The 13270-nt window shown below is 36.8% G+C and overlaps 1 protein-coding gene across 1 annotated transcript; it reads left to right on the top strand.

The window, feature by feature from the left end:
• Positions 1-3875: 3875 nt before the first annotated feature.
• LOC125234690 lies at positions 3876-11691 on the top strand. The gene is made up of 4 exons (XM_048141036.1): positions 3876-4005; positions 4098-4936; positions 5539-5675; positions 11478-11691. Exons 2-4 carry the CDS (start codon positions 4143-4145, stop codon positions 11636-11638), a joined length of 1092 nt encoding a protein of 363 aa, XP_047996993.1. The 5' UTR covers positions 3876-4005; positions 4098-4142; the 3' UTR covers positions 11639-11691.
• The last annotated feature ends 1579 nt before the right edge of the window (positions 11692-13270 follow it).

Below are 13270 nucleotides of genomic sequence, written 5' to 3'. Positions count from 1 at the left end.
ACCCCTTCGTTTTTGCGTCGGGGGTTCAAAATACTTAATGCCATAAAAATACATTGTTGATAGAGATCCATTAGGTACTCGTTGCATTCTCGTCATAAATAACTCGAATTCAGCAAGATTTATGCTCGCATCAAGCTATTGTTCATACTTTAAAAATCGCTCGTGCGATTCAAAGGTAGCATCTGGAGCAAATTGTTATCTATGATTTACGAGATCTATGCAAATATAATATGTCGAATTGTCGATATATCTCAATACATTAGCAATTCATGTTTTGGAATAAGTATAAATTAAAAACTATCACCATTTTTTATTTAATCTTTTTGTTCTTTTACTGATGGTCAGGCAAAACCCTTTAAAAATATTTTCTGACATTATACACGTGTAACATGAGGAACCCGAAGGATTTGAACCATCATGTATTTCAAAAGAAGATACAAATATTATATATACGAGTAGGTGTGAGTTTATATTCGGCAAAAAATATCGATGACTTCTATCATTCTTCTAATTGTCATTTTTTATCGAAAATAAACGAGTAAGTACCCATATTATTTAACTGCATAGTCTCTACTCGATGTTTTTATTAATCAATGTTGAAACTTGAATGTTGATCTAGCGATAGATCAGGATCACATCGATTGCGACCCCAAAACCGTCAATTTCGTATGTTTGGCGCGTTTGAGGTTGCCATTTTAAATTGAATAGGTACCTTGTAACCTCAGATGACCCTATGATATTATTGATCTAGCCTAGCGGACACCCTGACAGACACTATAATATTTTTTGCAACTAGATACCTATTTCGCTTCACTATAGGTACATTTATTTTTAGTTTGTCCGTATTTAAGAAAGAAATAAATGAATTGTATGGCATCTATTTCAGTTTGTCTGTCTTAATTTTTACTAGTTCTAATTCTGGCGTGTTTAATCTTAAATATTTTTTTGTACTTTTTCATTTTGCACTTACAAGATGTATAAATTCCCTTTTTTAGCTTAACGCATACTTGTGGACGTCAAACCCCATACGCGCTATGTGCATGTGCAACATATAAATAATCTAGTTAAAATATTGATGGCCTTGTATTAATATTGCTATTATTGCTACTACAAGCATTCCTTTGCCCACGTAATACTATCGCGTCCGTAGCCTCCACAAGCTACGATCAAAAATTATTTCTATTCATCCTCATAGGTAATAAAGGATCAAATGCGCGCCGACTATAATTATAAATAGGTCAAAACGAATAAATCAACAGAAATAAATTCTGAAACGTGAGATAGTATTATGTCCTAGACAGGCATAGTATAAATGGCTATTGTTATAAATCCACGCCTAGCTGTTTAGCATCGCGTGATAGGGATGAGGACAGCACAATAAGGGTAACACATTGCTCCATACGATCGATAATCGATATACTATTCAACCGTTCAGATTCTATCGATATAGGCATTGTGACTAAAGTCGTATACATTACAGAATGTCACAATACGTTTTAAATATTACCACGACTGCCTATTATAACGCTATTCAACTTTTAAACGCAAGTTTATTATAACGAATGGTCCCAACAGTGAGATTTATAAATCGCTCTCCTAAATTCGAATGTAATTGTGTCGTTCGAAATAAATTAGTGTAAAGTGAGATGTCCACGAGCTAAACTGGTTCCCTAGCTTTTATGATGTGTTGTGTGATAAGTTTTTATTAGGATTCGTAACGGACAATTTACATTTTGTTTCTGGTAATGACAGGGTGGTGACAGCGTATGTTTTCATTAATAACTGGCTGGAAATTGTGGTTAATGACGATAACTGCGTGCAGCGGAAGAAACGAAGCATAACTCATTCGATTAGTTCGCCGTAAGCCTGCGGGTCCATTTTAATAGTGACTTTAGACTAGAAATTACCTAACCGACCACTTTAAAAAGACACCTCAGTGATGAACGGGGTGAACTTTCCTGTGTAAATTCGGTGCAAGACACGGTTAGTTGAAATTTCTTTTTAAATTGGGTGCTTTAATTAGTTTAACTGGTCTTTGGCTTGAGGGAGACACCGGTCTGAGCTGCAGTCAGTAAGAAATTGTTAATCACCTTTAATTCGACTAATTGCCACATTCTAATTTGAGAAAAAGCAGGAGGATAGTAATGTCATTATCATTATTGTCATTCCTCATCTTAGCGATATATGCCGGTTGCATATTGAAGGGTCACTTCTCTGAAGCGATAGCTACTCGGTTAATTAATACCACTTCAAACGTAAAGATCTAAATTTGCGTACCTAAATAAACCTTATCGGTTCCATAAGGAGAAACCTTCATAGTGTTTCTAGCTTTAGTCTAGTTAGACATTTGAACATAAACCTACCTTGCTCCACAACATGTGGACTTATGGCAATCCTAGCTTGCTGACTCAGAAACTATTTATATATTTATCTTGGTAACCTAAGTACATAAAAAATGTATTTCGCTAGATGAAAATTCAATAATTAAAGATATCATATTGCTACTTCATTGTGAACGAAAACTAAGGAATGGCCGGAAACTGGCACAATGCCCCTACATCATTGCATTGCGTTGTCGTGTGATAAATAAGTAGGTACCTACTCAATTCTCATGTCAATCTGTCAATCTATGATCTACATACATGGTACGAGTATCTAACTCCCTTCGTAAGAGCCGAAGGGCTAGTTGCTGACAAGTCGGCTGTATCAGTCCTAACAACAGCTCGCAGCAGGGTGTCGGTTGTTCATTACTCTACAACATGCAGTCCATGCCACATTTACTAACGCCCGGCGGCATTTGTGATAGACAGGATAGCCTGTTGACTGCTGGACAGGTTAAAGAAGGCTTACCGAGAATGTTGATATTCTTATACTACGACGGTGAGGAACAAGTATGGCCCGCTTGTTGGTAGTACTCATCGCAGCCTATGGTCGCCTCGCCTGGATACAACGGTATTGCACTATTTAATTACAGACTCACCCTACGGAATATGGTGTTACATACAGACGCTTCAGGCTCAGGACCTGCCTGTGCTGCTGATGATGGTCCATCAGCAATATTCTTAGCTTAAACCTTAGCATACAAAATGCTGTGAAGGTGCAGGGGGAGCGGGCTATTTTTATTCTGCGGCTGGCTGTAGCTGAAATTGTAAAACAATATCTTACTGAACGCTATAAGTAATAATTATGTATCAGAGGTACAAGTAGATATAGAGATTATATTTTAGAAGTTACTTACTTACCTACCTATTGGTTTTTCTCTCCATGACCTCATAAAGGTAAACAATTTTCACGTATTTATTACTTGACTGATCTAGCACGGTAAGTTACTGGCGCGCGAATCCATACTAGCTGAAGTACTCCATACTTGAGGTTGTACGAATATACGAGTACCTTAGTATTTGTAATAACTCCGTTCAAGCATTTTAAAATAATTATTTCAATGAAATTATTACTCCGAATCCGGATTACTCTGTTTTCTTAATCACATTTTGACATAATAATTATTTTCTTTTTTGCAGTGTACAGTGACATTTCCTCAGTTAATTTTATTGTAAATAATAAATAAAGAAACTTTTAGTACGATTTAGAATGAGCGTTCTGTGCTTTGGTTCTGTGAAATAATTTTCAGATTTTAAAAGTACGTTTTCAATATAACATGCTTTGCATCGTCATCTATCGTCGAGTAGGATAAACTTTTTCCGCTGCTTACGCCATCTCTTACCGAATAGAAACAAATATTTGAGCTTGTTTGAGCGTTTTAAAATATGTCTCAAACACACGAGAATTATTATTATTAACTCTATGATTGAAAAGCTTAGAAGCATAGACAACTGTCACTGTCAGTGTCAATTTTGACATTCAACTGGCTCTGTTGAGGTTGTTGCTGGCTTGTATTTTTTATCTAGTCATAATTTTATTATTCAATTTAATTGTATTTATAATTAGTGCTTAGATAGTTATAAAAATGAGTATTTCGGCATAGTAGAACCATGTCCAAGAAAGGTTCGTAATTTAGTTTTATCGAAGGTTATTTATGCCTTCAGTGTACGCTTCAAGATCAACAAGAAACTAATTTTAGATGTTTACGTTTTCAGGACAAAAACAGGTTAATCACCGCGCTGCTGGAAATAATTCTCATAATGCAGCTATCAAGAAATCCTCTCAATCACATCAGATTCTTCTTAAATGTACAGAGAATAGTACAAAAATGTGTCTCCGTAGCTCCTTATACTACTACAGCTGACGCTCTTGATATATTCACTTCTGAACTGTTGCATAAACACAGAAGTCGGACGAAAAACATATTGACACTAAACAATTTAAATATAAGATATTTCACAGAAACTGACAATCATGATGTGTCTCAAATGACTACTGAAAGATTAGATTCAATAATCAATGAACTTATAACTAAGAATAAAGAAAAGCAAATCCTGCAGATGGTACAAGATTGCTTGTATTACCGCAAATATATTCCTATGCAAACTGTGAAGAAATTATGTAGGATCTTCAGTGAGACCGGGAAACCGGAGTATATTAGCATTTTGCAGCAATATTCTTCGAAAGTTGATCCGATTATATATAAACGTAATGGAGAATTCATTCACTATATGGCTAAAGCTCAATGCATGAAAGGGAATTCCGATAAGGGACTTGCGCTGTTAAAAGACGCATATACAAAGTATCCGAGCTTACGAAGCTTGTGTAGAATCATATTTAACGAACTCATTCAAGATTCAATATTTAACAGATCCGAAGCAAGTTTAGTAATATTTAAGAAATATGTTATAATGTTTAGTGAAGAGTTTGATGATTATTATCCACTGGTTTGTTTTTGGCACTTGAGTTGGTCGAGCACTTGGTTTTCCGATCAAATGTTATCGGATGATCTTCTGAAGTCTTCCAAAGGGTTAAGGGATATTGTCAAGGACAAGTAAGTTACATTCATGTCCGTTATAATCATAAAATTTTTAGCGATTAGGGATCATCCACATATTATGTCACACCAAATTTCAGGTTTTTGGACCTCTCCCCCCCCTATGTCACGCTTTTTTGTATACCTTGAAAATGACTGTAAGAGACAAATAATTTATAGTTGATGATATTATTATGGCAACTTAAGAATGCAAATAAGTGGTAAAGCAGCTCCTCAATACATTTTTGAGTCTCAGATTAACTACTAAAAACCTAATTTCTCACTATATTAGATTAAAAATGATGGGGTGTTATAAGTTTGAGGTGTCTGTCTGTCTGTGTGTGTGTGTGTGTGTGTGTCTGTTTGTCTGTCTGTCTGTGGCATCGTAGCTCCCGAACGGATGAACCGATTTCGATTTAGTTTTTTTTTTGTCTGAAAGCTGAGTTAGTCGGGAGTGTTCTTAGCCATGTTTCATGAAAATCGGTCCACTATTTCGCGGTCGGGGGTTTTTTCAAAATTTTTATTTTGTGGTTAGGTTATTGGACAATACAATACAATACTATAAAAGGAACGTAACGTAACGTACTTACTGTACCTATTTTTATTTATTTAATTTCCAGAGCGACAGCGTTCACAATATGCATCCTCCGGGACAAATACAACGAAGATGCGGTGGTGAGACTCCTGCAGAGCTTGCTGAAGTATAGCATGATGGACGAATATGCCAGAGTACTGCAAATTCTCTTCAATTACAAGTGTAAGTATGCTTAACACCTTCGCTGCGGCAATTAACCTAACTCATAATTAGCCATACCTTGTAAGTGGTCTAAAGACCCCTACCACAGTGAACGTGTAAAAACTTTTTAAATGGCTAGGTAGGGAGGTCCACTAACTGTTTGCTGCCCATATGGCAATAACCTGTGGCCTATTTCACAATAATGACAATTGTCACCCGACAGTGACACTTCGCCATTCATTGCCTGTTCAACAAGGAAATATTGACACTGAGTAACATGTACTTATCAACCCAGAAATAATCAATAAAATTATGATTTTGCTTGAAATAGCAGCATAATTTATATGTATATTTACACGGGCAACACAATTGCCAGCAATTCACATACCATTGCCACGTTTACTCCATAGTTGGGGGTGCGTATTGATCGATATAACCTTTTTTGATATATTTTTAGTCGTTCTAACGATCATTTGATATAATTATTGAATCATATAACAACAAATAATATACTAACAAATTGTATAATTCTTATTTATTATAATGATCATTTCTTCGAATAACATTTATTATAACATACTTTGAGTATAATGCTTATTTCCGATAATAAATAAATTGTATAACACAAATTCTTTCTAAAGCACAGTTAGAATAAAAAAAATTGTACAGTGAATTAGATCCATAATTTACCAGAAAAGTAGATTGGGTTAGAACTGTGATCCCTACACACAACGCGCTGCTACCAGAAAAATAGGTTAGGTTAGGTTAGAACTGTGACCCTTAAACATATGTACTGCTATCAGAAAAGTAGGTTAGGTTAGGTTAGAACTGTGATCCCCTCAAAAAAGAATAAAATTACTTCACGAAATGTTTTATACTGTTTGCTAGTTATATTATACTAGTCGTATATCAATAGATAGTTATACCATGTAACGGTTATTATAAATAACTGTTTAGGAAATAATGATTATACAAAATAAAAGTAGATATTTTGTTATTATACCAAATGTTAATTATGTTAAATGAGTGATTATATCCATTAAATATATACCAAATGTTGTTATATCAAATGTTACTATACCAAAAATAGTTATACCAATCATTACACACCCCATAGTTGGTTGGTGCGTGAACAAACGTGGCAATGGTATGTAAATTGCTGGCATTTGTGCAGACTATATCGACACTCGCGTCATGCTGTATAATAATCACGTTCAAATGAAGGTTACCAACATCAGCCTTCACTCGATTTCGCGTGTCGCCTCGTGTCTCAAGACATTCCGCCAGGGATACACAAAGAGACAAATGCCCCACGACATGGCGTCATAGCGTGAGCCGTAACGGCCTGGTGCCAATGGCATTTCTGCGACGCGAAACGCCGCGAAAGGTAGTCTGGCTCTGTCGCGCCAATACGCAAGAGCGATAGAGATAGATATCTACGAGCGTTTCGTTTCGTGAGCGTTTGAGGCTACGTACCCTGGCCACGACATTGGCCTAAGGCGACATTGCGGCTGCCATAGGTGCGAATGAAAAGTCCCATCGCTGTGTCACGCTCCAATCGATGGCCGCCGGTCGCCGCTGCCGCCTTAGACCAATGTCGTGGTCGGGCTGTAAGGCCTGAATGGACGTTCGGCGGGGCATGCAGCGGTGCCCCCCCCCCCCCGTACGTTACGTACGCAACACATACAAGCGGATTTGGATAAACGTGGATAAGAATAATATGCATAATGATATTTTTTGTGTTTTCTGACTGATACGAGTATAATGTAATGTGGTAATTATTGTACTAATTAGTTAATAGTATTAAATAACAACATCTTACTTTGGACGATGTCGAGTAACATTTATAGCAATTTTGTTCAACCACGTGCTTTCGAACGCAGTAGGTAACTTTCGCGTCGCCGCAGCCGGAGAGTGACTACTGAGTCGTCCTTATACTGTACCTCAGGACTAGGGTTGTAAAAAAACGTTTTTTTTTCTGGCTTGAAAAAAAACATGGAAAAAACCGTGAAAAAAAAACAGTTTTTTTTTCTGGAGTATGTTTTTTTTCTAAAGTACGAAATCTCAAAATTTGCAAAGTAGTTAATACTTTAATACGGTTTTTTAGACTTAATGTTAACTATTAAACGAATTTAATCAAATAACTTTAATTTCTGGTCTTATAAAAGTAACATTTACGAAATCTGTAGTTTGTAGTTATCACTATTTACTGTTGGCAACACCACCGCCTCTCCACGCTACACGCCGCATCGGGGATTCCCCAATAAACGTTTGTATACTGAATTAAAATGTACGTTTGTGTTATTGAAACACGTTACAACTCACGAAAAACCGTTATTGTCGTATTATTTGTTCATCTGAAAACATATTTAGAAAAAAAACCAAGGTGCTCGGTTTTTTTTCATGTTTTTTTTCATAATTCTGAAAAAAAAGACATTTGGTTTTTTTTCTATTTACAACCCTACTCAGGACACTTGTATGAGCTATGAGGTTCAATTGTTTTACTTACACGCCGCGCCGCACAGCCAATGAGCGTGCACTTCAGGCCTTACAGCGCTGGTGGCCTAGTGGTAAGAGCGTGCTACTTTCGATCCGGAGATCGCGGGTTCGAACCCCGGCTCGTACCAATGAGTTTTTCGGGACTTATGTGCGGAATGTCATTTGATATTTGCCAGTCGCTTTTCGGTGAAGGAAAACGTCGTGAGGAAACCGGACTAATTCCAATAAGGCCTAGTTACCCTTGGGGTTGGAAGGTCAGATGGCAGTCGCTTTTGTAAAACTAGTGCCTACGCCAAATCTTGGAATTACTTCTCAGAGCGGACCTCAGGCTCCCATTAGCAGTGGCAAATGCCGGGATAACGCAAGGAGGATGACGACTTCAGGCCTTACACGTTGGGTGACAAGCGCGATGTTGCCAGACTTTGCTCGACATATCTGGTAACAATGAGTGACAGGTGTTTCACCTGTGTCTCGCCGGTAGAGTTGCCATATGTCTCAGGACACCAGAACATTTGCCCATGTGACATGTGGGCCATTTTTTTCAAAGTTGTACCACTTTTTTTGTAACATGGGTATTTTTACGCGGTTCATACTCAGAATCACGAGGTCTTTCAATAGTGATAGGAGAAAAAAAATGTCCCAAGGTTTTCATGGAAACCACATAAAAAAATCCAAATAAAAAAAAAGGTTGGCGGGACAACTTTGAAAAAAAAAAAGCCCATGTAAGGAGATGCATAAAAATGCAATGTCTAGGTTCTTCACTTTTAGCTCCTAGTGTATCTTCAGCTTATCTCTATGCGAAAATAAATCAAAAAGAAACTATGAATGTAATTGGAATGTAAGAAGTTCCATGGGCATTATTTAATTTATAATTTGTTCCATTAAAATTAACAATAAGGACACGGATTTTAAGAAGAGGCGAGTGGAACAAATGATTAAATCGGATCATAAAGTTTAATGAGAATTTTACATTCCAATTTAATGGCCCTTAATTTATATTTTATATAATTGTGACAAAGATCCTTGACAATGTAAGAGGCATAAAAATGCTTACACTCTGTTCAAAACGTTCGATAAATTAAGGTTTTAAAATTCGTAAAACAGATTCCAATCCCAGTATGAAGGATTGAAAAAAAATTAAATGTCATTATCAGGGAGCGTACTTTTCGTGCCGATGACATCAATTTGACGTCACGCTCCATATAGGGTGATCACAAATTGTTTTATTGTTAATTATTAATCATTAGTCATCAATCATTTTAAGTTATGAATTTCTTTTCATGGTAATGAATGCAAGAAGGATGGTGTGCTTTACGTTAGAGAGAAATTCTCTTTTCTACGTCTTTATTGTAATGTGTTGTTATCAATACTATTTAATTAAATTTATTTATAAAAACAAATCAAATAATTTTATTCACGTTTCACATTTCAAGTAGGTATTATTTATGCCACATGTAAATGGACTACTGTATTTGAAGTAATTTGTACACGATTAAAATGATTGACGACTAATGATTAATAATTTACAATAAAACTATTTGGGATCACCCTATACGGAGCGTGACGTCAGATTAATGTCATCGGCATGAAAAGTACGCTCCCTGGTCATTATTGTTAAATTTAAAACCGAAGCCATGTTTCCTAAGAACAGATGTCGCTATTTCTCATAGACTTCTCCATACTGACCGTTTTGGATTGATCACTACGGGGGTGGGTGACCAATCCATATAATTAAAGTAGCCAACTAACTCTTCGTACAGGGTTACACTGTCACATTTTCGGTATTTTAGCGGCTATTTCGGCAAATGTACTAAAACTATACCTTGTACTTTTGGCACTTGAAAAAAGTGTAAACAAACCGGAGCCGTCAAATTTGACAGATCCAGGGATAGTGAACCTTTTAAGGCCAGAAACCTTTTCCTGTAAAATTTAGCTTAAAACCAATATTTGTAAAAAGTCATAATTTTTCGTTGGTAAACTTCGGGAGATAAGGGGGGGGGGGGAATGGTATTTTATTTTTTACATTTTCCTTCATAATTCTTTTTATTTTCCACTACAAAAAAATTATAAAAATAGTTTTGATATGTACAATTTGAGCTCTTTCTAACGATACCCCACTTGACCTAGTAACTTGACATTTACGGTTTGCCCCCCTTCCATTTTGGCCATTTTCTATAATTAATATTAATATATTTTTAAAAATAATAGTTTCAGCTTGTAGAGGTTTAAAATGTTCATAACTGTTCCAAATTTCAAATCGATAGCGTAAGTAGTTCTCGAGATATTTAGAAACGTGACAGACATACAGACAGACGGACAGAGCGTTGCCATAAGGGTTCCTTTTGTACCTTTTTGGTACGGAACCCTAAAAAACATAAATAATCATCATCTCATACGGAGAAACGGAAGCTCGAAAACACAAATGTCGAACTCGGAACAGATGATGATGATGATTGATAACAAGCAATGGCAAATGTCAGACAGATAAAATTAAAAATCGCGTAAGGTGATACTACCTTTATATTTTAGTAGAGTTAGTGCGTTTTCACATTATCCGATCCGATATCGGATGTAGGACCGATATCCCATACATTACAGGCGCCATCTTGGATTTTTCCATCGAAATCCTTCCGACATCCGATATCGGATCGGATAATGTGAAACCGGAGTTACACCCAGATTAAAATGCAACCATGAGTTATAAACCTCTGCAAAATTAGGTACTTTTTGGTTGATGATTCCCTGAAGAAAATAATAATATTCATTAAATGTAATGACGATAGGTATGTATTCGTGAAGGTGTATACGTTTCGTCAAATTAAACGAAATTACATGTTAGTGGAATGAAATGGAAAATAGTAGTGAGCTCAATTATTTTTAAATAGAGAAAAAAATTCAGGAACCAAACGTTACCTAATAAACAACCCTCAAATTTGACAGCTCAGGTTTGTTTACACTTTTTTCAAGTGCCAAAAGTACAAGGTATAGGCGAACTTTGGCGATTTTTGATGCTATTTTCGCAATTTTTGGTAGTTTCTTATATTGATATGTATCAATAACATATACTTAACATAATACAGCCGAATTTTTTTTTTAATCTGAAAGTTGAATTTTCAGGTTTGTATGAGATTTTCAAAATTTCAAACCTAATGCGGGGGCTGAAGATGTTGATTAAAAAAGCTGAAATTTTTCACAAAGGCTTCATAGACTAAGGTTCATTGATTCATAACTATTAGGTTTGCTAATTCCAAAAAAGTGTTTTTTTGATCCACCCTGTGTGTAAACTAAACGGAACCTTAAATCCCTATTTTTTTAAAATTCCAGTAAGAAACAGAGACATGCGAGGCTGCACCGAAATCATGCGGAACTGCGAAACGCTGGGCATCAGTCTACCCTCGAACCACCAAGAGAAGTACATCAAACTGCTGATCCAGGGCAAAGACAAGACAGACGGCAAGCCGCCTGACTTTAAACTCAAGTTTTAAGCTGTTAATAGTATGTAAGTAAAGTAGAAAGAAATATAGTTGTATAGTTCCTAGGTATATGGTTTTATTTGTACCGTATAACCATAGTATTATTGAGTCATAATATATCATAGCCGCCAAGCTTAAGTAGGACTGGGCAGGGCACGTTTGTCGTATGCCGGATGACCTGTGGGCTAAAGCGACAACCAATTGGGGCCCACCAAATCGAACCCGGGGTCGCGGAAAGCCTCGACGGCGTTGGCGAGATGACCTTGACGCTTTTGATGAGAACTGGTGGGAAACGGGTCAGGACCGGGATACGTGGAAAGGGAAGAGGGACACTCTAGGCTCATATAAATAAATAAATAAAATATATCAAGTATCACATATTTAGCAGCGTAATAGTTATTTGTTTTACAAGGGGGCAAAGTAGTTGTTTAACCGCACGTGCCAATATTGATACCCGAGCAAGCGAAAGATTCCAATATTGAACCGCGAGCGTAGCGAGTGGTTAAAAAAGTGGAATCTTGAGCGTTGCGAGGGTTTCAAGGCACGAAGGTAAAACAAACTTTGCCAACGAGTGAATCATAAAATTTTTCACCACACCAACACGAACAAAATACTGACTATAAAACATCAAACTAAATCAAAGCCATCGATTTATTCAATATTTATGATTCAAAATCATCATTTATAGGTAGTTTAGACGTGCCCGCGCGGCTTCGCTCGCGCGAGTTATCGATATCCTAACACTTTCACTGTCCTTGCACCTAATGTGGAATCACGATTAGCCTCAATTTCAATTATTTAGGGAATGCAATCGGTAAATAGTTAAATCAGTGGTAAATAGTTTGTACGAAAATAACTTGTTATTTACCGGTTTCTCGGTAATTCCCATACAATTATTTACCTGTTTACATGCCCTAATTTCAATGTCATATCACCCATAACAGTAGGGTACACGTTTCAGTTAAGAACCTTCTTCTTCATCCTTGCTCCATCCCACTTTAGGTGGGGTCGGCTCTCTCAATTATTTTGCGCCACGAGATTCTGTCGAGGGTTGACGGGTCGGGTAAATTATTTAATTTAGTTAGTTGGGCCATGCTGGTCCACCATGTTGACGGACGGCGTCCCCTGCCTCTTGTTTTTTCCGGGAGATTTAAAGCTTTTTGGCCACGTAGTCTTGGCCTCTTCGCATCACGTGCCCGTACCACCTGAGTCGGTTTTCCGTAAGTTTTTCGGGTATAGAGGCTACCTTAAAACTGCCACGAATGTACTCGTTTCTGATTTTATCAAGCCGTGAAGCCACAAGCCCCCCCCCCCCCCCCCCCGAAAAACGTGGTCCAAAAGTTCTTCAAATCTATCTATCTATCTATATAAGTAGATTAAATCAGCTAGCTTAAGGCATCAAATTAAATTTTGTATGAAATTCTTTGCTCTTGTGGATAAAATGCAATTTTGCTATCTGTTTTCGAACAGCAAAGTAAGCCTTTACCTGTTGGTGTGGTGAAAATTATTTTTAGACATACTATATGTACGAGTATGTCAGTTATGATATGTATATACTACTGTATTGAGGCAGGCGGTATATTATTAATTCAGAGATCGGATTTTTGTGCGTCATCTCATACTAAAAGTCATTAAAATGACGTA

Source organism: Leguminivora glycinivorella, chromosome 16, assembly GCF_023078275.1.
Source record: "Leguminivora glycinivorella isolate SPB_JAAS2020 chromosome 16, LegGlyc_1.1, whole genome shotgun sequence".
Lineage (NCBI taxonomy): Eukaryota > Metazoa > Arthropoda > Insecta > Lepidoptera > Tortricidae > Leguminivora > Leguminivora glycinivorella.
This window is presented reverse-complemented; position numbering and strand designations above follow the sequence as displayed.